We start from the raw sequence: 27076 nt of genomic DNA on the forward strand, positions 1-27076 counted from the left end.
GCCGCGCGTCTGGAAGGCGGCGGGGCCGCGCCCGTGGGGAGAGGCGGCTGCGGCTGCTAGTAGGGACGGGGCGGGGGGGTGGGAAGGAGGAACCGGGAAGGGGGGGCAGGGCGAGCGGAGAGCCTTGTTCCTGAGGCGGTGGCGGCGTCTCCAGCGAAAGAGGAGGAGGGCGGGGAAGGAGGATGGAGCAAGCTGGGGGTTGGGGCTGGCGCTAGCCGCAGCGGCTCGCCTCGTACTGTGGGAGAACGGCGGCTGCTCCTGGAAGTTGTGGGGTCGGGAGCCGGGCTGGTGCCGCCGCTGCCGCCGCCTTAGGCGGTAGGGAGGAGCAGGGAGCGGCGAGGCTCGGCGGGGGTCGAGAGGGAGGGGAAGGGCTGGGGAAGCGAGCTGGGGAAGACTGAGCGGGCTCTGCGCCGGGCGGGCGGGCGGCGGCGGGGGGGCCAGCCACCGCAGCCGGGGGGACGCGGGAGGATGGAGCAAGTGGAAATCCTGAGGAAATTTATCCAGAGGGTCCAGGCCATGAAGAGTCCGGACCACAATGGGGAGGACAACTTCGCCCGGGACTTCATGGTGAGTCGTTCCCCTTGCTGTCGCCTGCTCTCGCCGGCACCGGAGCCCACCACCGCCTCGCCCGGCCGGCCCGGGCCGCCAGCGCTTTGTGTGCGGCTGTGAGGAGAGGGGCGGAGTGGGCGCGCACCGACTCCTAGGGCCGGGTGGTCTCGGAGGCCGGCGGGAGGTGAGACCGCCTCCGTCCCTCGGCCTTCTTTCCTCCCCTCACGCTTTCGCGGCCCCGTCCGCTGGCGGCCAGGGCGCGAAGGGAGCGGCCCCGGCGGAGCCCGCACTGTGCACTGCCGCCCGCGACCACCTATTGTTTCTCGGGCCCGGAGCCGGAGGAGACTGAGGTGCAGACCCAGGGCTGGGGGACTCGTCTCTCCACCCCCCACTCCTCATCCAGCCTGCCTCTCCTTGTAGGGTCGAGGCAAGGTGTCTACCCATGGAGGAGAGCAGTTCGCGGCTGATGGAGGAACGGGGGTGTTGAGGTTAGCATTAGCTCGTGGGGTCCCTTTGCTCAAGCTGGTCTCAGAAGTGGGCAGGGTAGGAGTTCTGCCGTTTTGGGATTCGCAGTTATTATCTCCAAGGCTTGGGAAAGGATTGTCCGTAGGGAATCCCGTGGCTTGCCCAGTTCCGTTTACCCTCGTCCCATCTCTTGTCTCTTGAGACTCAGGTTTGAGATGGCGTTGGAGTCATGGTGACTTTAGGTTAGAGGGGTAAGTGTGTGTGTGAAGGGGTTGGTTATTCTGAAGGAAGCCTACTTCGGACTCCCTTGGGGATATTGTGGAAGGCGGAGGGGATGTGACTATCACTTCCTATCCGGGGTGGGGGTGGGGAACTTGGGAACAATAGTCCTGGTGGGGCGGAGGCAACGAAACGGGCCGAAGCCCTGAACTGGGAGATAACCTTCTCAGCCCCCCTGCCCCCGCCTTCCGCCCTCTGCTTGGACAGGCAGGCTGGAGGGGAGGTTAACAGTCTTGTTCGTGAAATTGCTCTAGATACATCACTTATGAGGGGGTCAGATCCGAAGGCGTGGGACCAGAAGTCGACTTCCTACATTGCCCCCCCCACCACCACCTTTTATTTTTCTGCTGGACAATGTTCCCTTTAGGGTTGTTTCTCGGCTTAGGAGGCGGTGGTTGCGGCTGCTGCTCCTACGGATATTGCGCAAGACTGGGGCGTTGGAAACTCTGGAGGTCTGGGGAATGGAAAAGGAAGTGGGACTTTGGGAAGTGGTTGCTCCTTAGCCTTGGCGGGGTTTGGGAATGGGAAATAAGCTAGGGAAAATTTTGCTCCTGGACAAGATACACCTCCAAGAATAATCACTTAACTCCGAAATTCTTGATTGTAAAAAGGGTACACAGTTAATGTCTATAAAAATGAATGAGCAGCAAACATTGGCTAGTTTTTCAAAGTGCAGTTTAATTGTTTACAAGGTGCAGGTGAAATGGCTTTTAGCACTGAAATACTTTTTCACATTTTAAAGAGACTAGGTAGGATCTAGTAAAGTGTTAGCATTAAAATTGTTAACTGCTTATAAAATAGATCGTTGACCTTATACAATATTATAATAGTATTGTTGAGCTTTGTGATTCCCGCCTTCCTAGACCAATAATAGAGGATAGGAGTAAGATTTCAAAACACTTGAAAGTGGAAAAATATAGATAAAACAATCTATGCCGTATTTTTTTTTTTTTAAGATTTTATTTATTTGCCAGAGAGAGAGAGAGAACACACACAAGCAGGCAGAGAGGCAGGTAGAGGCAGCGAGAGAAGCAGGCTCCCTGCTGAGCAAGGAGCCCAATGCTGCGGGACTCGATCCCAGGACCCTGGGATCATGACCTGAGCCGAAGGCAGCGGCTTAACCAACTGAGCCACCCAGGCGTCCCTCTATGCCGTATTTTAAACAGTTTCTGTTGATATTCAGTCTATGTATTTTTGAAAAATTAATTTTTGATCCGTGGAAGGTAAAGAAAACAGGACATTTTCTCTTCTTACTAGTGAGAATTTTTATTGTGTTGGTATCTTTTGGATAGTCACTTAACAGTAATTGGATGGAGTCCCCTTTTCGCTGCTTTTTAGCAAATAGAAAATATTTACTTAGAATAGTTTAAAAGCTTAAAACTAGTTTTTTACAGCCTTATTTTGGAAGAAGAGGTGGTGTGGTCCTTGGTCACTTCTAGTTTGCTTGCTAGTCATCTTGTTATCCCTGGGCATATCCTGTCAGGAAAGAGCATTGTTTGGTGATGAAGGCCATCAGGACAGGTGCCCAGTCTCTGAACTTCTGTACAGGGGAAGTAGCCTTGGGGTTCATGCTTTGGGGATGAATCAGGGATTCCTGTTGGAGATTTCATTTCTGAAGGACTGAATGAGTTTCTTTTTTCTTCCATAATACTTAGGGATAGCTAGGTGATTCCACATTCGAGATTTGATGACTAAGGCTATTCTTTTATAGTGCTTGCTTTTTTTATTCCATGACTTGATAAGCAATAGCTATAATTAAGACTGATAGATGGTGCTGCTTTTTCCCTTGAGTGGAAGGCTGGAGGGAAACCATGTTCCCTCTGCCATGGAAAGAGAATAGAAGACCAGCTAATAATTTTAAGTGTTCTGTTATTTTTAAATTGTTATGTGGATCAAAAATGCATTTTAAATTTTAGCATTTTAGAACTGAGCCTTAGAAATAATCTAGCTACTATAATCCTATTCAGTTATGAAGTACTAGTGTTCATTATTTCAAATTTAGAGATTATAGAATGATAATTAATAATGCCTTACTCTTAAGAAAGTGGGGTGGACATCCAGACTGTGTTCTTCCCATTGTTGTATCCAGCCTTCCCAGTCCCATCACCCAAAGGTGGTCTCTGTTAATGTTTTTAATGCATCTGTGTGACCATGCTATATATTTCATTTTATATTGTTGGGTTTTTTTCCAACTTAACATTTTGATAAGTGTTTTTCATTTGTAAAAATCATTTCAGTGGCTGTATAATATTTTACTTGGCAACTGTTTTACAGCTTAACCATTTCCTTGTGGTTGAATGTTTAGGCAATTTATTTTCTATTACATATTATAATTCTCTGTTGAATATTTATCGTAAAACTTCCTTATTTTGGATTGTTGCATAAGATATCTTCCAGTAGTGGAAGTACTAGGTTAAAGAATATAAACATTTAATGCAGATTTATAAATAACTTTTTGAAGAAGTTGTATCAGTTTATATAACTGTCAGTAATGCTTGAGTGTTCATTTAATTATCTTGATCTTTGATAATTGGGTGGTTGGGAAATGGTATCTTTTATTAATTTGAATTTTTTGATGACTAGTAAGGATAGAAAATTTTCTACTTGTCATTAGCTATTTTTCGAGTTGTCTGTTCTGGGCCTTGGTGTGTTGTGTACTCCCCAGCCCACCCCTGAAGAGGAGAAAACTAAGATACTGAGATGGTGTAAACTATAGCACCAAGATGATTCTTACATGTTGAAGGTTAAACATCTGATTTATGGCAGATCCAGAACTCAATTTCAACTATCTTGATTTTAAGTCTTTTTTGCAAGATGGCAGACAGTGATCATGACAAGCAAATGTATATGGTAGAGTGGTATGTATTCATGTTTGGAAAACCTGGATTTTATGCCATCTCTTTCATTGTCCAGCTATTTGACCTTGGGCAGGCCACTTAGAAGAAAATAGGAAGATTGATTTGTCTCACATTTTAAAGAATAAAAATGCAACATACTTCACAGGGCTGAGATGTGGGACTCATATTTAGGGTCATCATCTAACACATTATTGTGCTAAGGTCTGTGTAGACTAATACAGCTGATTTATGTAGTCAGTTAACAGATAATTGGACATAGAAGGAAAGAGGTATCTGGGCTTTTGTTTTCAGTCATTCTCTTGTGCTTTTTAAAGCTTTATAATGTCAAGGGGGCACCTGGGTGGCTTATTTGGTTAGGTGGCCAACTCTTGATCTCAGCTCAGGTCTTGATGTCAAGGTCATGAGTTCAATAGCCCCCATCCCCCCAGCTCCATGCTGTGCATGGAGCCTACTTAAAAATAAGTAAGTAAATAAATAAAGATTTATAATGTCAAAAGCATTGAAACAAGAAGTAGATTTCTTTTGATCAGGCTAAAATTTATCTAATTTACATATAACACCTGGGTATTTAAAAAAATCATAAAAGATGACACTTAAGCTACAAGCAAATACAGCAGTTTCAGCTTAAAAACCAGTTCTCTCTCCTTTTCTGAAGGTGAAAACAAAAATATAATGAGTGAATTCAGTGGAGTATTTAAAAAACAGGATGTAGTAGAAGTGTGAATTCTAGTACTTTTTCGCGAAATATTGGGAGGAGAGTATTTAAGGACATTAAGGACCTCAGTTAAGGCTTAACTGAGGTATAATAGCAAGTGATGCATCCTGTGTTAAAATGCTATTTAAAATAATTTTGGTGTTTTAAAATAATCTGAACTTAATTTATCTATCAGTGATAACCAAGAACTACCATAGAAGTTATCCATTTCAAGGGATTATTATATAGAACCATCTGTTCTACAAATAGTAATCCTGACAGAACTGTTCAAAACAACCAGTCTGCTTTGTTATGATTAAATAATTGTTAGATGGTTTTTATTTTCACTACACTAATGTTAGTGACTTTACAAATTATTTTAAGTAAAGAAGAAATTCACACTCTGAGAAGTTAAGTATTCAGCTTGACTTTAAATATTTATTTATTTATTTATTTGACAGACAGAGATCACAAGTAGTCAGAGGCAGGCAGAGAGAGAGAGAGGTGGACGCAGGCTCCCCGCTGAGCAGAGAGCCCGACATGGGGCTCCATCCCAGGATCCCCAGGATCACGACCCACTGAGCCACCCAGGCACCCCTCCGCTTGACTTTAAAACCTCTGTTCTTTTTTTTTAAAGTTATTTATTTTAGTAATGTTTATAACCAGCATGGGGCTCCAACTCATGTCCTGGATACTAAGAGTCACATTTTCCTCCAGCTGAGCCAGACAGGCACCCCCAAAACTCTTCTGTTTGTTCTGTTTCTCCAGGATACTTCTGAGGTTCTTTGTTACCTGGCTAGGACTAGGGTTGTGGTAGAGGGTGCATCATTATGCAGAGGGATGGAGGTTTTAAAGTTGAACTTGTTTGGGGCACGTTGGCGGCTCAGTTGGTTGAATGTTGGACTCTTGGTTTTGGCTCAGGTCATAATCTTACGGGTCCAGGGATGAGCCCTGTGTCAGGCTCAGCATGGAGTCCGCTGGAAATTCTTTCCCTCTGCCCCTCCCTCCACGTGCATACTTGTGTGAGCACACACACACACACACTCTCTCTCTCTCTCAAATCTTTAAAAACAACAAAGTTGAACATGTTTAGGGGAGTGGTAGGTAATCAGCTATAATGCAGCAGTTAACACCTTTTGGTCTGAGGAGTCCTTTACATTCTTAAAAATTATCGAGGGCTCCAAGAACGTTTTTATTTATTGTACTAAATAAAAACAAATTATTGTACTAAATAAAAACAAATATTGTACTAATTAAAAACAAATATTTTTAAAAATAATCCACTTGAAGATAATAATAAACACATTCTGTATTAACTATATAGTAATGTTTTTCAAAACAAAAAGTAATTGGTGAGAAGAAGAATTATTTTTATATTTTTGCAAATTTCTTTAATGTCAGGCTTAATAGAAGAGAACTGGATTCTCATATCTGCTTCATTCATATGGTTGCAGTGTTACATTTCACATAGCATGACATGTCATATACTCCAGAAAATTCCACTGTACACTCCTAAGAGAATGAAAATAATTTTTAAAAATTACTGTGTTAGGGGTGCCTGGGTGGCTCAGTGGGTTAAAGCCTCTGCCTTCAGCTCAGGTCATGGTCTCAGAATCCTGGGATCGAGCCCCGTGTTGGGCCCTGCTCAGTGGGGAGCCTGCTTCCTCCTCTCTCTCTCTGCCTTCTTCTCTGTCTACTTTGATCTCGGTCTATGAAATAAATAAAAATCTTAAAAAAAAATTACTGTGTTAAGGTCTGTGTGTTTGCAGGTGAGGAAACATAACTTAGTCTTACTAGGAAAAGAGTTTTGACTTCATGGACTTGCTGAAATGGTCAAGGGGTAGGCTGTCCTTGAATCATACTTTGAGAACCAGTGAAGTAATGCATGGTAAGGGCCAATGGTGATGCTGAGAAAGTTAGGTAGCGGTTAGATTGTGAAAGTTCTTGCATCTATGCTGTAATTTATTCAGTAGTTCAATACTAGTAATTTTGAATAGTTCTATACTACAACTCTGAGTCACCTGGACAGCGGGCAGGTGTTAAGAAAATACACGTAACTGAACATTCTAGCATTGTTTCCCCACCTCTCCCCACTCACCCCCCCCCCCAGCCTGCTTTAGTATGAGTCTTCACTTTTATCATTCATGTAGGTTCAAGTAGAAAAGCTAAGAATCAGTACTATGGGTCCCTGGAGAGCCACTGTATGTTTTAACAAGAGTAAGCAGTCATTCGACAGATTCATGTTGTAGAAAGTTGATTCTGGTGGCAGTATTAAGGATGGAATTAGTGATGAAGGAGAGCATTTTGAAAGCATTTGAAATAGAAGAAGTGAGATGAGGGCCTGCACTTAAACTAAGACAGTGGAATATAGAGTGTGTGTATGATCTGATAAGGATTAAGAAAGAAGTCTCAATGACTCACTAGATGTGGGTAGTCAAGGAGAAAGGAGTATTTGCAGTATGTATCCATGGTTCCTAGTTTGGTATACTATCACCCAAGTTAGAAGATACCATTTGGTATGGTTCAGAGTACGGGAGGAGAAAGAAGTAGAGGGGACCAAGCACAAGATGGTTGGAGGAAATTTCAAGATAGAAGAGAATTAGTTTAGTTTTAAATGTGGTAAACTGAGGTGCCTGAGATACTGAGTACAAATGTAGAGCTCAAGAGAGCTGTGATAGGATGTAGTTAAATATTTGGAAGTTGTCATACAATCATGTAAGAGGTAGTTGAAAGCATAGGAGTGAATAAGTTTATTCAGACGAGCATACGAGTGACCAGCTTTAGATTGGAGAGCAGCAACATTTAAAGAGCAGCCTGAAAAAGAGGTGCCAGTGACTGTCCCTGAGAGTATGCTCAGAAAGAGGAAACGGAACACAGAGGATGTCAGAAAAGCCTGGGAGAGTTTCAGGAAAGGAGTAGTTAGCAAAATCAAATACTTTTGGAGGACTGGTAAGGTGAGGTTGAGAATGTCCCCACTCCGTTTGCCAAGTAGGAGTGATTTGGTGACCACAAAAAGTGGTTTGGGTATGATATGGGAAGAATCTAGATTATAGTTAATTGAGGAAAAAATAGGTAAAATGGGTATAAATTCTTAACATTTTCATTTAACATTCTGAAAGTAGATGGTAGAAACTAGAGGAATACAGATTGAAGGAGCACTCCCATCCCACACCCTGCTTTTTTTTTTTTTTTTTTTTTTTTTTTTTTTTTTTAGGAAAAGATAGGTACAATATTTTCCATGTTTCTTAACTATGTGTATGTCCTCTTTTGTGAAATGATTGCTGTTTAAATGTAATTTTGAAAGACAGATAATAAGAACTTGTCTTTTGGTTGAATGAGACCTCTGAAGTTTTTTATTTAAAGTTTGGATTTGAAATGTTAGAAAAAAGGAAGGAAGGAAAGACAGGAAACCTGGAAGATTTTATGCTGCACAGCCTAAATAAGTATAAAAATTTTCATGTTAAACTGTTTAATATTGTGGCTTGTAGGTATTTTAAAAATCAGTAAAAGCTTTTATGAGAGGTTCACCTACCATAAAATTCATTCATTTAAGCTGTATAATTTAATAGTTTTTAGTATATTCACAAAATTTTGCAGTCATCATTATAGTCAATTTTTATCACTCCAAAAGACACCCCATGCCCAGTAGCAGTCATTCTTCCTCCTTTCCTACCCTCCAGCCCTAGGTAACCATTAACCTACCTTCTATTGATTTGCTTCATATAAATGGAATCATACAATATGTGGTGTTTTGTGACTGAGTTCTTTGACTTAATATAATATTTTCAAGGTTCATCCATGTGTTGCTGGAATCAGAAATATTTCATTTCTTTTTATAACTAAATAATATTCCATTGTATGGATATACCACATTTTGTTCATTCATCCATTGATGGACATTTGAGTTGTTTCCGCTTTTTGGAATCTTTTCTTTGTGTAATAATACGTAAAATAGAGTATTTTGTATTTTTTAAAAGGCTACTATGAGCATTTATGTATACATTTTTGTTAGAATATATGTTTTCCTTGGGTATATATCCAGGAGTAGAATGAATGAGTGACATGGTAACCGTTGAACCTTTTGAGGAACTACTAGAGTTCAAATTTTATATTCCCATCAATTTTTCTACATCCTCACTAACACTTGTGTTCTTCTTGACTATAGCCACCCTAGTGGGGTGAAGTGTATCTTGTGGTTGGCTTGTAGGGTTTTTTAAAATACTAAGTTTATATAAATGGTGCTTTATGTTTAATATATCTTTCAAACCTAGAGTGATAGGAAATATTTTCTGTTTTTACATTTGCGACTGGATACCCAAGCAAACATACTTTGATTCTAACTAACTTTGCAAGTGGAAATAAACTTTTAAGTAACGCTCCCACATGGTTTACCAGAGACAGCATACTACGAATTTAAAAGTGTTAATTCTCAAGAATGTTTTATTGTATGTATTTACTTTTAGAACACTGTTAGCTTTTTTCCCTTCAATATTTGACATTTAGTTTGGAAAAGGTTTTTGACGGTTGAAACTGAAAGTAAGACATTAACATTTAGATAGATTAAAAATTTCTTGTTCATATGTTAAACACTTCTGTGTTTCTATAGCACTCAGTTCAGTAGATTCATAAACATTTACATTTCTGACTTCCCTGGACTGAGAGCCTCCAGGGCTAGCAACTGGGACTTAATTATCTCTGTATCCTCATTGCTTAATATAGTGCCTGGCACTTAATAGGCATTAATGGCCATTGCATTCATGAGTAGAAATTGTAGTTAGCTTTAAACCGTAAGACAGATTTATTCTTCAGATGGATTCTTCAAATGGTCCAAAGGGCTTGTCTTCTTAGATGAGCATGAGAATTGCTTTTCCCCCTTCTATGTGTATACACTTGGTGTGTGCTTACGCAATGTGGTTGTATTTTCAGTATCCACTGAAAAAGAAAATATGAATAAAGTACTAGGCTGCATTCAGGAAAACTTTTAGATAAATAGGGTTTTATTAATTGTAATATCTTCTGCATAAATATGTAAAATAGTACATATTTTTCTCTGGAAACTGTTGGTATGCATCAGGATTCAGGGAACCATTTAAAGTAACTGCTTATGTATCCCCCCACCCCATGAACCCTACTTAGGGAACATTATCTTAGAATATTAATTTTATTAAAATACCTACTTTTAACTTTTGATTTTAGATTTCATTAGTAAAATCCAGATATGGAGCACCAGAGTGACTCAGTCGGTTAAGTGGCTGCCTTTGGCTCAGGTCATGATCCCAGGATTCTGGGTTGGAGCCCCACATTGGGCTCCCTGCTCAGTGGAGAGCCTGCTTCTCCCTCTCCCTCTCCCTCTGCCTGCCGCCCTGCCTACTTATGCTCTCTCTATCTCTCTGTCCAATAAATAAATGAATCTTGAAAATAAAATAAAATCCAAATATCTTGTTACTGGCATTTCTTCAAAAATAGCAGTATCTTGTAACTTGTGGGTGTTTTGGGAGTGATTACAGCAGTAGCTGTTGTTCTCTTCTTGCCTCATCCAATCCATTCCACATATCATACTCACTTTCCTAAAATACCATTTTCAAGTGTTGGCATCTGTGGGATAATAGAAAGCAAACTGGTTGTAAAGTCAGGATATGTGAATTTTAGTCCCTGTGTTGATGCTTAGTTTTGTTTTCTTTCATATGTTTATTTAGTACTGTATCGGAAACATGGTTTTATTTTTGGGGTGTCTGGGTTCTCATTTGGTTAAGCTTCATAACTCTTGATCTCATCTCAAGTTTCCATCTTGGGGTTGTGAGTTCAAGCCCCACATCAGGCTCCATACCTAGTGTGGAGCCTACAAAAAAAGAAAGAAAGAAAGAGACATGGTTTTATTTTTATCCAAAAAATGTAAGTTCAAAAACAACTCAAGGCTCCCTTGGAAGACCATTAAAATGATTAGAATTTTGAATGGCTAAGCCAAATCAGAGCATCAGATCCAAGCTCTGCTTATTTTCAAACTGTAATTATATGCTGTCTTCCCAATTTCCCTTTCTCTTGTCCTCCCAATTTTGTAACGCTTGCCCTAGTTTAGAATCACAGCCCAGTAGGATAAAGTCTACGCCTAGCTTGGCATTCCAGAGTCTTCTTAACATAGTCTCATGTTACATTTGCAGTATTAAACTCCTGTACTCTGTAGTATATATCCCTTTACCTCTAGAGTAAGTTATTTCTTGTCCTTGAGCATACCCACTGAATGAATGAAATCTTACCTGTTGTACTATTGAACATACTTTTTCCATTTCTTAGAAAACTTTCCTTATAGAGTAGTACTTTGAAGATCAGAACACTAAAAATTGGGGCACCTGGGTGGCTCAGATGGTTAACTGTCTGCCTTTGGTTCAAGACATGATCTCCAAGTCCTGGGATCAAGCCTTGTGTCAGGCTCCCGGCTCAGGGGGGAGTCTGCTTGTCCCTCTGCCTCTCTGCCTCTGCCTCTCCGCCTGCACATGCTCTCTCTGTATCTCTCTTAAATGAATAAATAAAATCTTAAAAAAAAAAAAACCCCACCAAAAATTTAGAATGACTTTACCATGTTTACCCTGAACTCAGAAGCAAAAATGTAATTAATTCTCACTTTCTGGGGTAAATATTTTAGCCCAGTTTATCTTAAGGACTTCTCCATTGTAATATCTCATGTAATGATATCTCTGTTAATAATCAGTGTTGTAATAATATCTCCATTGTAAAATTTGATTTTTAATGTCATGGAGAAAAGCCTTGCATTAGATTTGAGTTCAAGACTTGCCTACTACAAGTCCAGTAGTACACAGTTATCCTACACCTTAAGACCCTAAGTTTCTTCCAAGTAGTTGAACTTCTCTTCCAACATTATGTATTTCCTGGGATTTTTATTTTTATTTTTTTTTAACCAGTAGTATTTTTAGATTCTTAGGTTCTTTAAATTCTAAAATAATTTTTTAGATTCATGCAGTCCAACCCTGACAATTATCTCCTTCTCTATGAAATACACAAAGGTCTTGTTTCCATTTCTATAATATTATACTATAAACTGATTTATGGCAGATATAAGTAGTTCATACCTCAGAGTTTTTCCTAGAGAGTGTGGAACGTGGATCATATTAATCTCAGAGGCTTTGGGATATATGCTGCATTACATTTCTTATAATAACTGTTCTTAGATGCAATCTGCATTTGAAAGGCTATTTAACAGCATTTGAGTAGCTACCCTTATAGGCTCTGAAGGAATGCAAAAATGTATCCCTGTCATTTTTCCATGATTTTTGCCATCCACTCTTCATATATAAGATATTCCTGGAGTGCCCACTACACCCTAAGTAGTGTTGTAGAATTGGAAATTGGAAATAGGAGTCATTTTCCTTAGTTTACCAACTGCGAACAGACTTGTGAGAAGCAGCAAGAAGTTTTTCTGGGGGTATTGGATGATATTCAGGGGGGTCTGAACCTTTTCAAATCATACATATTATTTTGTGTATAAACCCATTTTGGGGGGTGGGATAGAGAAGGTTCATAGCTCTTAGATTCTCAAGAGGCTTGGGTTCCAAGAACCTTAGAATTTCTAGGCTAATAGATAGCAAGGTTTGGAGCCATACAGGAATTTTTATCCTGGCTGTGCTATGATTATAAGCAGGCTGTCTGGGGAAATTGTAGATATACTACATACCTGGATAGACCAAGAACAAGAGAGTTTGTGTGTAAAGCCACTAACATAGTATATACAAGATACTCAGTAGTAATTCAAGAGGTCTTATTATTCCAGTGGAAGTGTATTCAATATTTAATCCTTAGAGGGAGGATATGGACTGTTTCAGCAAAGGGACCACATTTGAGCTGACTCTTGAAGGAAGAGTTTGTCAGATGGACTAGCATAAAAGGCATTTCAGATATAGAAAACTAATAGTACTTACAAACATAGAGATAAGAATTTTGGGTTTTAGAAGAGAGGAACAGAGTGGCAAAGTATAAATAAAAAATAAGCAAACCCCATATACCAAAATAATAAGAGGAGATTTCCAAAGGGAGAACAACTTAAATGCTGAGTATGAGATGAATGTGAAGTTGGCCTTTGCATCCCTGAATGTTTTGGTGAAGAGTATTTTGATGTCTCATTTTTTTTTTTTAAAGATTTTATTTATTTATTTGACAGATGGAGATCACAAGTAGGCAGAGAAGCAGGCAGAGAGATTGGAGGAAGCAGGCTCCCTGCCAAGCATAGAGCCTGATGCGGGGCTCGATCCTAGGACCCCGGGATCATGACCCAAGCCGAAGGCAGAGGCTTTAACCCACTGAGCCGCCCAGGCGCCCCTGATGTCTCATTATTATGGCGTAGATGTTTATTCTTGCAGTGTACAATTTGGTTGGTATGAAAGATCTTAAAACTGAGTTCCAACCATATGATCAGTATTCTTAAATCTGATAGTTTTACTTTATCATAGATATATAAAATAGTACTCTGTGTATATAGTTCTTAGATGATTAGATTAGAGTTTTTTCATTGGCTTCTGTTAAAAGTGCCCTGTAAAAAAATTACATTAAAAAAGTCTTTAGGACCTACACCTATTATTTATAGTGATAGACCTCTTGCTTAGTTTGGATTTCTTAGCAGATGTGAGTTTTGCATAAGGTAACTCTCAAATTTTGCATAAGATAACTCAAGAGGTTTTGAGACTACACATTTGGGACCAGAATCAAAGTGAGAAACTGAAAGGAGTTCTAGAGTCCATGATATAAACATGTGGAGAACAGGTTTTCTGGATACCTTCTCCTCCCATTATGTACAGTGGATTTATTCATAAGTTATAGACCCTTTGATGTTAAAAGAAACATTAAAACTGTTAAAAAATTAAGGAACTTATTGCATGTTTTACAGTTAGAAGTTGGCAGAGTCGAGTTTGTCCCAAGTTATAAAAGCAGATGCTTTTTCTATGACATGATGTCGCCTAGGCCAACAATTGCATTCTTACCATTTAGGGAAAAGGTCAATGAAAAAAGTGGGGCATGAGAAACACAGAACAATTCTTTATTGGTATAGATTTTTGTTTGCAGGCTACTTCCAATCTAGCGTAAGTGAAAAAAAATATGTTGTAATAGAATACTACTTGAAGGACAGGAATCAAGAAATAGAGAGCTGTCTCTAATCTTGCCTTTTCTCTTCACAGCCCCTCTTTCTGTAATTTATCAGTTTCTGTGTATCTGGAGGGTTGTTTGGATGCTTGTCTTTGCTTCTTTGCACCTGTTTTATACTCTCTGCATTTTGGCTTTCACTGTTTGGGACTGTATATTCTGAATAAAGGCATCCTTTTGCTGTCTAACCTATCTTACTCACTTTATTTCAGGTTAGGGTAAGAGAGCAGAAGGACTAGAGTTGCTGCATCTCATTTTCACATCCCTGAAAGAATCATTCGACTTGCCAGTGAGAGGAGTATTGTATGAGGTGACCAAGGTAGGGAGCTTGTTCAAGTGTATGTAAGAGAAGGGACTTTTCTTAGGGAAAGAGAATGACAGTTTACTAACTAGGCAGGCAGTCTGAAGAGCACCTAGTACAAAAATCCTTGCAGCAAAACTGAAAAAAAAAGTTTTTCTTACCTATTAAGGTTTTGGCCCCAAATAAACTTCTACCCACTTTTTTTCAGAGAAGGGAAAAAGAAGCATAAAAGAGTCCTTACGACTTGAGAGAACATTCTTTTGGCTCTGGTAGAGCATTATTTCACATACATGGTACATGTTAAACATTAGACAAGTTTTTGTGTGGAAACTAAAATTAAGATAGTCTATAAGCTGCATATTTATGGTATCTAAAATTTAAATTGTATTCTTTTAGTGTTAAAATATGGAACCAGAACATTACCTTCTTGTAAGTAAAACTGAAGGTCAGTTTTATTGAAGTACTGTCTAGTCAATCTTTGTTGACTCCTTGACTATAAATCTGAAATATATCACTATCTGAAAGACCAGTATATTTTCTTCGTAATTGTGTATCAATAAAATAAATCTATAATTCCTTAGTTCCCCAATCATATAAAAATTAAGTATTGTAACATATTTCCTTATTGTCAGTGTGCCTGTCCTGTGTATCTGACTTGCCTTTGTGCCTCTCTCTGCCACCTTTCTCTACTCACCTTTTCTCTACTCTGTCCATTGACCTGTGTGTGCCTGAGATTTGTTAATGTGTGTTGGAAATGACTGTTAGAAATAGATCAGGATGTACTGTGTAATTTAGAAATTTCCTGTTATTAATGCCTAGTGTTTGTAATTCTTTACTTTTTTTTTTTTTTTTTAAATAAGCTCTACTCCCAACATGGGTCTTGAACTCATAGTCCTGACCTCAGGCGTCACAGGCTCCACCAACTGAGTCACCTAGGCATCTCTGTAATTCTTTACTTTTAATACAGTAAATAGTTTATACATAAATGCCAAGGAGGAACACAGAGTAGATGGAGATCAATAATAGGATTCTGTAACCGAAGTAACTGGATATGTTCAAGCACTTAACGCTAAACCTATTCACTGGCATTATTAGATGTTCAAAATAAAAAGTTTTTCTTGTTTAATTTGTAATATGGATAGTAGAAGATGATTAAAATAAGAAAAATGTGGTTTTAATGCTTAATATACCAGATGCTTTAGTCTTTTCATTTTGTGGAAAAGTAAGGAGGATGGGTATTTTAATAGTTCAAAAGCTTGAAACAAAAAATTTGTATTTGTGAAAATCAACATTCATAGGAACTACTATTTCCTTTCTTGGTTGAGGAATTAGGTAAGCGTTGGCTAACCCCACATCCTCAGCCTCTTCTTCATTCCTTCAACCTCCCCCATTGTAATTTGATTTCAAGGTCTACCATTTTGCCACTTACTATAGTTGCTTACTATAGCACTTACTATAGTTGCTTCACATCCCCTGGACACATCCAGTAGATTCTTTACAGTAGTATGTTTGTCGATGCCTCTTTAGCATTCAGCACTGTTCACTATCTTTTTCTTTTTTAAAGTCCTTATCTTGATGTTGAAGCAGCATTTATATTTGGTTGTTTTTTTTTTTTTTAACCTACTTCTTTAAGTCTCTCTCCACTAATAGTGGTTCAGATGCAACATACTTTCTATTTTTTAACCCTGGTATGTCCGATGGGAAATATAACAGAATACTTGAATATTTAGAAATGAGAAGGAATCTTACTAATCCTATAAAACTGACTATTGTGATATGGATTACTCTAATGTTGCTAAAGAGTCTTAAAGAAAAATAAAGTACTGCTTATTTTCTCATACTCTACATTCTTGTGATGACTGACAGATTATTTTTAAAGTATTTTTGGAAAATGCAACTTAATCTAAACTACAAGTGTAGGATGAATACTTAACCAATACACTTAACTTTCTGTCACTCTATTATATGCCAGTTTTTATATTATTTACAAGCCATATATTGGTTGCAAATGGTATGTTGTTTATAACATATCTAATATTTTCAAGTATGCCCTAGAATTATCTCATCATTTATTATTTTTCTCATTAAAGGTTTAGAAAATTTTATTCTAACGTAGAGATATAAATTGTCACTTCTATCTTTAAAATATGTTGTGACTAAGAAAACTAAGAAAACTAATCTTTGATACTGGTGGGAGGGAATTTAATTATAGAAGGTCAAGGAAGGAATGTGTAGATGTCATGAAAGAAAAGACCAGACAGAATAGTAGCATATTTTTGTGATATATTTGATTTTAGCAATTTGAGTGTCTGGTGTTAAGTTATATTGGATACTCTAGCAAATGTAGATCACAAGAGTTTTATCTGGATTAAATTTAGCCATTACTTACATATCTATGTAATTTTTGAGTAAGTTATTTAAGCTACTCTAAATCTGAGTTTCTTTTTTTTTTTTTTAAAGATTTTATTTATTTATTTGACAGACAGATCACAAGTAGGCAGAGAGGCAGGCAGAGAGAGAAGGGAGGAAGCAGGCTCCCTGCTGAGCAGAGAGCCCGATGCGGGGCTCGATCCCAGGATGCTGGGATCATGACCTGAGCCGAAGGCAGCGGCTTTAACCCACTGAGCCACCCAGGCTCCCCTGAGTTTCCTTATAAAACAGGAATATTTTGCAGTTCGAGAATTAGTAATAATAACGAATAAAGGACATAATGTAGTGTTAGATGTTATTCTAAATAAATGATAGTTAGAAATGAAGAATGATTAAGAACATTAAGTGAGAAGTAAAATAAATGTGAAGGGAAAAGGCAACCCCCTTGCTCTTTTTCTCTTTTGGACCTCTTTGATGATAGAGAAAAAAACAATGTATCTAATGTGATTATCTGACAATATCATTGATAGTAACTTGGGAGTTTTGGCTTTATCCTCTAAGCCAGTGATCTCTAAACTTTTGATTACAATAAAAACTTTTAAGCATGCATCTTCTTAGTATAGTTTCATTAATTTATAAATTACGTACTTCTACAACTATGCTAAAATTTATTATTACAAAATACATATAAAAATTAGAATGGGATGAGATAAAGCCTATACAAATAATATTCATAAATTTTAAAAAATATTCACTAATGACAAAGTATATTTGTTAAGTAAAATTACAATATGTTGTAAAAATCTTGATTTTTAACACCTTGTGAAATAGTGTTTGAAAGACTGGCTCTGAGTTTAATGGCTTCCGTAGGTTAAAAAGATACCTGACAGGTGCACCTAGGTGGCTCAGTCAGTTGAGCATCTGCCTTTTAGGCTGGAGTCATGATCTCGGGGGCCTGCGATCAAGCCCCACGATGGGCTCCATGCTCCGTGGGGTGCTGCTTCTGCCTCTCCCGCTGCCCCTCCCCCTTGCCTGTGTGTGCTCTTGCTCTTGAATAAATAAATAAAATCTTTTTTTTTTTTAAGATTTTATTTATTTATTTGACAGACAGAGATCACAAGTAGGCAGAGAGGCTGGGCAGAGGTAGAGGAAGGGAAGCAGGCTCCCTGTGCAGAGAGCCTGATGTGGGGCTTGATGCCAGGATGCTGGGATCAGGACCTGAGCCGAAGGCAGAGGCTTTAACCCACTGAGCCACCCAGGCGCCCCAATAAATAAAATCTTAAAAAAAAAAAAAGATACCTGACAAAGATACATAGGTACAAATGGTTTATTAAATCATCATGCTTTTTTTAATCTATTCATTTAATAGTTACTGAATGCCTACTGTGTGCCAGGTTTATTCTAGGCTGAAGGCTACAACTCCTCATGGAACTTACATTCTGTTGGCAAGAGTCAGAGAATAACCTAATAAACAAGTAAATGTAACTAGGTCAGATATTAAGTGCCATGGAGAATAGTAAAACAGCAAGGAGTAAAAGGAGTAGAATCTATCAGTTATCTATTACCACAGTAGTGTATAACAACCACAAACCTTAGTGGCATATGTTAAATATTTTTACATGCTGTTGGTTGTCAGCTAGGCAGTTGTGCTCATCTTAACTGGGTTCATTCATGTTTCTGGGGGTTGGCTGTGTCTGGGATGACTAGGATTGCTTGTCCCTTGTCGACATGTTTCATGTTCCCCAATAGGTTACCAGCTGTTGCAGAGGTACAGGTAAGGAGAAAAAATATGCAAGACCTATCTAGTCTTGGAACTGGCACAGTGTCACTTTAATCACTTTCTGTTGACCAAGGCAAGTTACAATGCCATCTCCACTTCAAGGAGTGGGAAGTAGATTTCATCTTTTTAACAAAAGAACTGCAAAGTCACATACGATTTTGATACAGGGAAGGATGAAAAATAGGCTTTTAATATGATCAATCTATCATATGATAGGTATAGGAGATACTATTAGAAAAGCTGGTTAGGACATTGAACCAAAACTTGAAATGCAGTTATCTTTGAGGAGAGCATTCCAGACAGCATTAAGTGCCCATGGACCTGAGTTAAGAGTGTTGAAGGAAGCCATTGTGCTTGAGCAGAGTAGGTGATGAAGAAAGTACTATATTTGTGGTTGGGTTGGGAGTTAGGGCCAACTGTCTAGGTTCTTCTAGGTCATTGTAAGAATGGCTTTTACTGTAAGTAAGATGAGAACCTTTGGGTTTTACTCTTAGGTATGATGTTAACTTTAACAGATCACCTTGGCTGCTGTGTGGAGAATAAAATGCAGAAAGTTAAGGACTGAACAAGAGATCATTTAAAGCTTTTCCATTAGTTGAAGCAGGAGGGCCTCAAGGTAATGCCAGTGAGTATGAGGAAAAGGGATGAATTTGGAAGGTATTTCCTAGGTAGCATTCACAAGACTTGGTCATATTAGAAAGTGAGGAAGAGGGGCACCTGGGTGGCTCAGTGGGTTAAGCCTCTGCTTTCAGCTGGCTCGGGTCATGATCCCAGGGTCCTGGGATCCAGCCCCATATCGGGCTCTCTGCTCAGCAGGGAGCCTGCTTCCCTTCCTCTCTCCGCCTGCCTCTCTGCCTACTTGTGATCTCTGTCTGTCAAATAAATAAATAAAATTAAAAAAAAAAAGTGAGGAAGAACTCACCTAAGCTAAGTTGGACACTAAGTGATAGTGCTGAGATAGAGAATACAGGAGGAAAGGTATAAGGAGCTGGGTACTACTGAGTTCTGTTGTAGATGTATTGAGTTTGAGGTGAACATAGATTTCAGATCAGTGTCCTGGTTTCCCCTACAGATCTTTAATTTTTTTGTGTATGGGTAATTACTGAACTCATGGGAAGAAGGTGACATTTCTGAGATAATATATACTGAGAATAACAGAGAAGAATACAGAACATTAGAGACACATGTTTACTTGAGGTTGGTAGATTCTCAGTGCTTGCTAGAGAGGAACAGAATCTTGAGGGTAGTTTGGAGGCCAAATGGACTGACGGTTTTCAAGGAGAATTTGAATTTAAATGTGGATTTGGTTAGGAGTCATGGGTGACCTTGTCAAAAGCACTGAGAAGAGGGTATGACAAATTTGCATTTTTTTGAGAAATAGGAGATACTAAGGGAGTTTTAGGCAGTTTTTAATAGGTAAGAATAGATTTTATTTTACTTTTTAAAGCAGTAGGAGAATTATCATGTTTGTGAAATCCTATCGTACATATGAGTTGTCCTGAAAGGTAAACCTGCCATAGTCATTTTAGGGAAGAGAAACTGGGAAGGGAGTGATTGCAGGTCTGTTGATTTGGTTTATTATTCTCCATCCTCTAAACCTTAGATCCCTTCTTCTCCCATTTCTACCCTCTGCTGCCATTGTTCTGCTGCTGTTTACATTGCATTCTGCCGCTAAAGCAAGGTGGTCATTCATCCATTGCAGCTAGAGCTGGCTTAAAGCCCAGAGATTATGGAATCAAGGAAGTGATTTTAAAACCCTACAGGTGTTGAGGTGGTGCCAGTTTGTGCTTAATGAACTCTCATACATCTTACTACAACCCAATGAGCAAGCTGCTTTGGCCATTTTACAGATGAGGAAACTGATACCAAAGTTGTCCTTCAGCATGATAAGGGCATTGGGAGCAGTATACCTCGAATAGTAGGTAATGCCATACAGAACTTTTACCTTTAAAGGTGCATCAGTCAGTGGTAATCATTAGATGGTAGCATATATGGCAGAAAACTGTTGATGAAGTAAATAGAGTTCAACAGTAAAGGTAAAACATATTTATCCTTTCTTTTTTTTTCTCCGTGGTACTTTGCATCTGTCTCTATTATAATTCGCCAGATCATACTGCAATTATGTATTTCTTTTCTGTTCCTATTACTGGGTTGTAAGGACTTCAGTGAGCAGAGATCCAGAATCAGAGATTCTAAGATTCTAAGTGGCCTGGATCTGTCTTGTCTTTTTATATTTCTGGTACCTAGTCAATGGCTACATGATAGGTGCTTAGTGAATCTTGTTAAATAAATTGTTATAATGTACTTACAAAATATATTTACAAGATAACACAGATAATGGTGTGTATATATTAAATGCTGTATATCTTGTTTATATAATGAACTCTGCAAGAAATGTCACCAGGTTCTTTATATTGGATCCTCAGACTGACCCACGTCCTATTTTTGCAGATGAGGATTCTGAACTTGCCCAAGGTCACATGGGTAGTTAAGTGGCAGAATAATCCCAACTATAAAACTTCTGCTATTAACTATTATGTTTTATTGCCTCTTTCAGTGCACTTGTTGCCACCAGCAGCATGATCATCCATTCCTAATTTGAGAGAATGAGTGACTGGCAGAACCTTTAAAATAAGTGGTTGTCTGACACCTCAGGATTTGTTAACGTATTTGCTGGCTGACAACTATTTGTCAGAATCCTTTACCTTAAATACACTTGAGTGTAGATTGAACATGTTAGTGTCCCGTAGCTTTTAACATGGAATTTTTTTTACATGCTACATGTTAACCATTTTTTTAAAAAAGATTTTATTTATTTATTTGACAGATCACAAGTAGGCAGAGAGGCAGGCAGAGAGAGAGGGGGAAGCAGGCTCCCCGCTGAGCAGGGATGTTGTGCTCGATCCCAGGACCCTGAGATCATGACCTGAGCCGAAGGCAGAGGCTTTTAACCCACTGAACCACCCAGGCACCCCCATGTTAACCATTTTTAATCACAGGTGGGAGTGGGAAGTGGCTTCCTCTCTGCAAACTTATCAGTCAAAACATTTCTGTTCATATATAGTCTCCTAGTTAGTGTATATTTTGATAAATAATATTCAGTGGTATAAAGATGATAAATAATTATCATGTTTTTAAAATCTCTTTTATCAGTGTAATAATAACTTCATTGAACCAAAACTCTATTGAAAGTAGAGGTTAGCACTAATTTAGTATGTAAAAGTAAGGCTAATAGGTTCCTTTTCACCTACTGAAGTTACAAAAACATGTTAAGTGGTCACCTCTGTATTTCTTAATCACATCAGAGTTGGAAGGAATTATATGTAGAATTATCCTAAATTTGATTCATTTCAGAGAGGAGTGAGTTATTCTGAGTTTTTTGGCAAATTCAACCCATTTAAATTCCATTCCCTTTCCTGTATATGTGATCTTTTTCCTAAGGGAATTTTCAGTAGAGATGGGGAAATAATGATGTATACAAATCACTAATGCAAAAACTGAGCATAATACTATAGAACAAGGTGCCATAAGGATTCTTTTTTTGTTGTTGCAACTTTTTAAAATTGTAGTAAAATGTACATCAAATTTACCCATTTTAACCATTTCTAAAAGTGTTTAGTTAAGTGGCATTTAGTATATTCACATTTTTGTGCAATGAAGATTCCTAAAAGGGAAAAATCACATACTGTTAGGTCACAGAGTGCTTTATAAGAAAAGAGTTTTAAAGTGAATCCAGAAGGGGTGCACCTGGGTGGCTCAGTCAGTTAGCGCATCCAACTCTTTATTTTGGTTCAGGTTGTGATCTTGGGGTTGTGGGACTGAGCCCCACATTGGGCTCTGGGTTTGACGAGGAGTCAGTTTAGGACTCTCTCCCTCTCGCCTGCACTACCCCTTCCCCGACACCTGCTGTCACACTGTATCTACTCTCTCTCTTTCTCCCTCTCTAGGTTAAATAAATTTTTATTTTTTTATGTTTTAAAGATTTTATTTATTTATTTGACACAGAGAGAGAGAGAGATCACAAGTAGGCAGAGAGGCAAGCAGAGAGAGAGGGGGAAGCAGGCTCCCCGCTGAGCAGAGAGCCTGATGCGGGGCTCGATCCCAGGACCCTGAGATCATGACCTGAGCCGAAGGCAGAGGCTTAACCCACTGAGCCACCCAGGCACCCCTAGGTTAAATAAATTTTTAAAAACAATATGATTATAGGGGATATGCTCTAAAATAATTTAACGCCAGAGATTGTCAGTGTACCAACACTACACATTAAATACTAAGGCTTATACAAGCAGTATTTATTATATGTCTCAAAGGAATCAAACTGACAGTGTAGTACTGAATCACACTGATAATCCTCATCCTATTAGAAATTAGCTGTGTACCTGAGAATTGTCACTTCACAAAGTGATGTAGAAGAATACCACTTTGCCTGAAACTTCTTTTTATAATATATAAAGTAGCTGAATCATAAGATTTCCTCATTTTATTTTAAAATAAGCAAGTTCAGGGGCTCCTGGGTAGCTCAGTTGGTTAAGCGGCTAGCTCTTGGTTTCAGCTCAGGTTACAGTCTCAGGATTGTGAGATCAAGCTCCACATTGGGCTCTCTGCTGGACATAGAGTCTGCTTAAAATTATTTCCCTCTTCCTTTGCCCCTCCCCGCCTCAAAAGTAAGTTAAAAAAAGACATAATATCTACCATATTTCTTTTTTTTTTTAAATGTAATAAATAGTTGCTTAGAGGAAGTCAGTATGCCAATGTAAGGATATTAGTGGAACATCATTTAGGGGTAAAACCAAGTCTGAATTAGAATGAGCACAAATATAATAAGAGTCAGATTTGACCTCATAAGAATAAAAATAATATATGATACGAAAGGTAATGCAAAGATAAGCAATAGATTAAGAGAAAATGTTTTCAATACATTTACCAGATGATGGGTTATCTAAAACATGAGTAGCTTCTATATATCAAGAAAAAAGAACACTCCAGAAGAAGAACGAACATATGCTATGAATGGTAATTAACAGAAGAAAATGTACATGGAGAAAAGTCATCAACTTCTCTAATAATTAGATAAATATAAATTAATCAACATTAAATTTGGGGGAAGATGTTCACCAGATTTGACCAAATTTTGTAAAATCCAAAAATTGATAGTTGTAGCAATTCAAAAATCGATAAAACAAATGTTGGAAAAGATAGAAAAACTGGCATTCTTGATCTGTTGTTAGTAATATAAACTGGTGAAACCTTTTTCAAAAGGCAGTTTGGCACTTCTAATAGAATTGTTGTATGTACTCTGACCCAGCATGTCAATATTTTAAAGAATCCTTTATTTACAATATTTGCTATGTACATAAAATAGTACATCTGGAGTGCCTGGGTGGCTCAGTGGGTTAAAGCCTCTGCCTTCGGCTCGGGTCATGATCTCAGGGTCCTGGGATTGAGCCCCACGTCGGGCTCTCTGCTCAGCGGGGAGCCTGCTTCCCCTCTGTCTCTGCCTGCTGCTCTGCCTACTTGTGATCTCTCTCTCTGTGTCAAATAAATAAATAAAATCTTTAAAAAAAAAATAGTACAACCAAGTATTTCACTGCAGCAGTTTTTGTGAAACAAAATAAAATATCTGTCAATAAAGAGGTTTAACATGGTTGGCTACTTCTAAGGAAAAGAATATAGAGGAGGAGGAGGTTTTTTTTTTTCATTTTATAATTGTGTGCATAAGAGATTTAACATAGCAAGCCTGAAACTGCTGTCCTTAGAAAGGCCTGCTTGCAAGATTAGCTCTTGGAGAGTCTCTGGGAACTTGCCCCTTTGGGAGGGTTCCCATCATTCCATGATAAGAGTGGCTCACCATGTCTTTACTGTATGTATATGGTTTATGCTGAACACTTACTTTGCTGTATGTATATGGTTTATGCTGAACACTTACTTTGCTGGGAATCTGGAATTTTGGCTCATGGTAGGCCGAAACCAGCCCCATTGAAAACACCAGGCACTAAATCTCTAAAAAGCTTCCCTGGTAGACAACATTTCACAAGTGTTGTCACAATTTGTTACTGGAGGAATTAAATGGGTCTTAGGTGACTCCATTAGGAGAGGACTCTTGAAAGCTTATCCCTAGTTTCTTCTGGACTTTGCTTTATGCGTCTTTTCCTTTGCTGCTCTGGCTTTGTATCCTTTAGCTGTAATAAATCATAGCTGTGAATGACTGTATATATAGTCCTATGACCTGTCGTCGTGAATCATTGAACCTGAGGGTCGTCTTGGAAATACATGACACAACTTGTCAGTATGGTTTGAATGTTTTAGCATCTGCATGTATTGCTTGTATAAATTTTAAAATATTAAATTTAATGTATTACATATTTAAATTTTAAGTGTGTATGTATATACATAAGGTACATACAAATATGCCTTACTTTCTAAGGATATATTGATGGGTTTTTTTTTTAATATGTGTGTATTATGTGACCCATTTATTTTGCATACCTTTCCCTGGTAATAGAAGATTGAAGCTTTCCTTGGTGACATTGTAGGTAATATAATAAAGAACCGAATAAAAGGGGTTTAAGTATATACTCTCCAGTTACACAAACTATATTATCTGAACTAAATGTGTTATAACTGTGACAGTAGGGAGCCAGTTTCATTGACTATGTGATCTGAATGTGCTTATCTGTTACCATTATGTCTAAAAGACTTCCCATGCTTTATTTGATACGTAATATATGGAAAACACTGGGCACTGCCGGGGAATAAAGAGAATTATAAAAAATTGTCACAGACAGGGAATTATAATCTTGGTTGGCAGCAGCTGTGGTAGTGATGGTCTAAACCATGTAAATGTATGATGGATATAAAAGGCAGAAATGATAAATGCTGTACAACCAGGGTGTACTTTTGGACCGTATGCTACATGAAGTCAGGATTTTGTCCTGTTTATCACTGTAGCTATAGCACCTAAGAGAAAACCTGGCACATAGGCTAGATTAGGAGAAAATTATGTGGGATCAGTCATCCTCATGAAGGTGGTAATTGAGTATCACTCTTCCTTTTGTAAGTGTCTGAATCCAGTATGTCAGCAAACTGAAAAAGTAGATGTTTTTTGAAAATTGTAACTGTTCAAACATTCAAGAGTAGAGGCAAACTATCTAATTTTTTTTAAAGATTTTATTTATTTATCAGAAGTGGAATTTGTGGATCATCTGGTAATTCAAGTTAAAATTTTTGGAGGAACTGCCGTACTGGTTCTCACAATGGCTTTACCATTTTACACTCCCACCAGTAGTGCACAAAGATTCCAGTTCCTCTACATTGTCACCAACATTTGTTATTTTATTTTTTTGGTAGTAGCCATTGTAATGGATGTGAGATGATACGTCATTGTGTTTTGATTGCATTTGCCTCCTGACTAGTGATGTTGAACATCTAATCCTGTGTGTGTTGGCTATTTGTACATTTTCTTTGGAGAAGTATCTACCCAAGTCCTTTGCCTATTTTTTAATTGTGGTGTTTAGTTTTTGTTGCAGTTGTTGAGTTGTGGGAGCCCTTTATATCAAGGTATTTCTATATATTCATCTTTAGCACGGAGAAGCTTCAGTCAGCTTATAAATGTTTACCAGTCATAATAAAACAATACTTATGATTCATTTTCTTTTTTTTTTTAAGATTTTATTTATTTATTTGACAGAGAGAGAGATCACAAGTAGGCAGAGAGGCAGGCAGAGAGAGAGAGGGGGAAGCAGGCTCCCCCCTGAGCAGAGAGCCCAATGCGGAGCTCGATATCAGGACACTGAGATCGCCGAAGGCAGAGGCTTAACCCACTGAGCCACCCAGGAGCCCCATCATTCATTTTCAAATGCTCTCATCATACAGGATAGTTATGTGGCATCATATTTCTAGTTTAGTTTTAGTTCTTAAAATCAGCTGAAGTTTCAGTTATTTATCATTTTCCTCTCAAGACTGCTTTACAATTGACTTACCTTGTGCTTGTCTCAGTAAAGTTTCTTCTGGTGAATATATTAGTATATTCTCTTCAGTGACTTTGACCACAGTTTGAAAAGCTGTCAAAATACTGCATCTTTATTTAAAACTTTGGCTTATTTTATAACTTTTTGGTAGTAGCCATTGTAATGGATGTGAGATGATATGTCATTGTGTTTTGATTGCATTTGCCTTAAAAGGTAAGACACCCATTCTAGATGATACTTGTAAGTTCTTTTTAGTTATGTATTTCCTCTATATCATAGGTTTGTATATTTTTAAGATTTATCTATTTATTTGAGAGAGAGAGCAAGAGAGAAAGAATGAGAGCATGCATGTGAGATACCATGCATGATTGGGGGAGGGTAGCAGGAGTGGGAGAGAGAATTTCAAGCAGACTTCCTGCTGAGCATAGAGCCCACCATGGGGCTTGATCCCAAGACCCCAAGAGATGATGACCCGAGTCAAAATCATGTGTTGGACACTTAACTGACTGAGACACCCAGGTGCCCCATAAGTTTGTATTTTTTTTTTAGGTATTGCATTAAACAAATCATTTTTGTTTGATTTTACATGTTGGAAGAAAGAGAAGCACTGTTTATCATTATTACAAAGAGAAATTTGAAGACAAACGAATGCCCTAAGTAACTTGG

General features: G+C 38.4%; 1 protein-coding gene across 2 annotated transcripts in view; it reads left to right on the forward strand.

The window, feature by feature from the left end:
• Positions 1 to 468: 468 nt before the first annotated feature.
• The window catches only part of PTPN12 (protein tyrosine phosphatase non-receptor type 12), a gene marked incomplete at its 5' end in the record, with an annotated part of 92153 nt that continues 65545 nt past the window's right edge, over positions 469 to 27076 (forward strand). For both annotated transcript variants that reach the window (XM_080818693.1, XM_080818694.1), the window contains one exon: positions 469 to 567. In XM_080818693.1, coding sequence (XP_080674819.1) covers positions 469 to 567 — 99 coding nt within the window. The remainder of the gene's footprint in view (positions 568 to 27076) is intronic.

Source organism: Martes martes (genome assembly GCF_963455335.1).
Source record: "Martes martes genome assembly, chromosome: 11".
NCBI lineage: Eukaryota > Metazoa > Chordata > Mammalia > Carnivora > Mustelidae > Martes > Martes martes.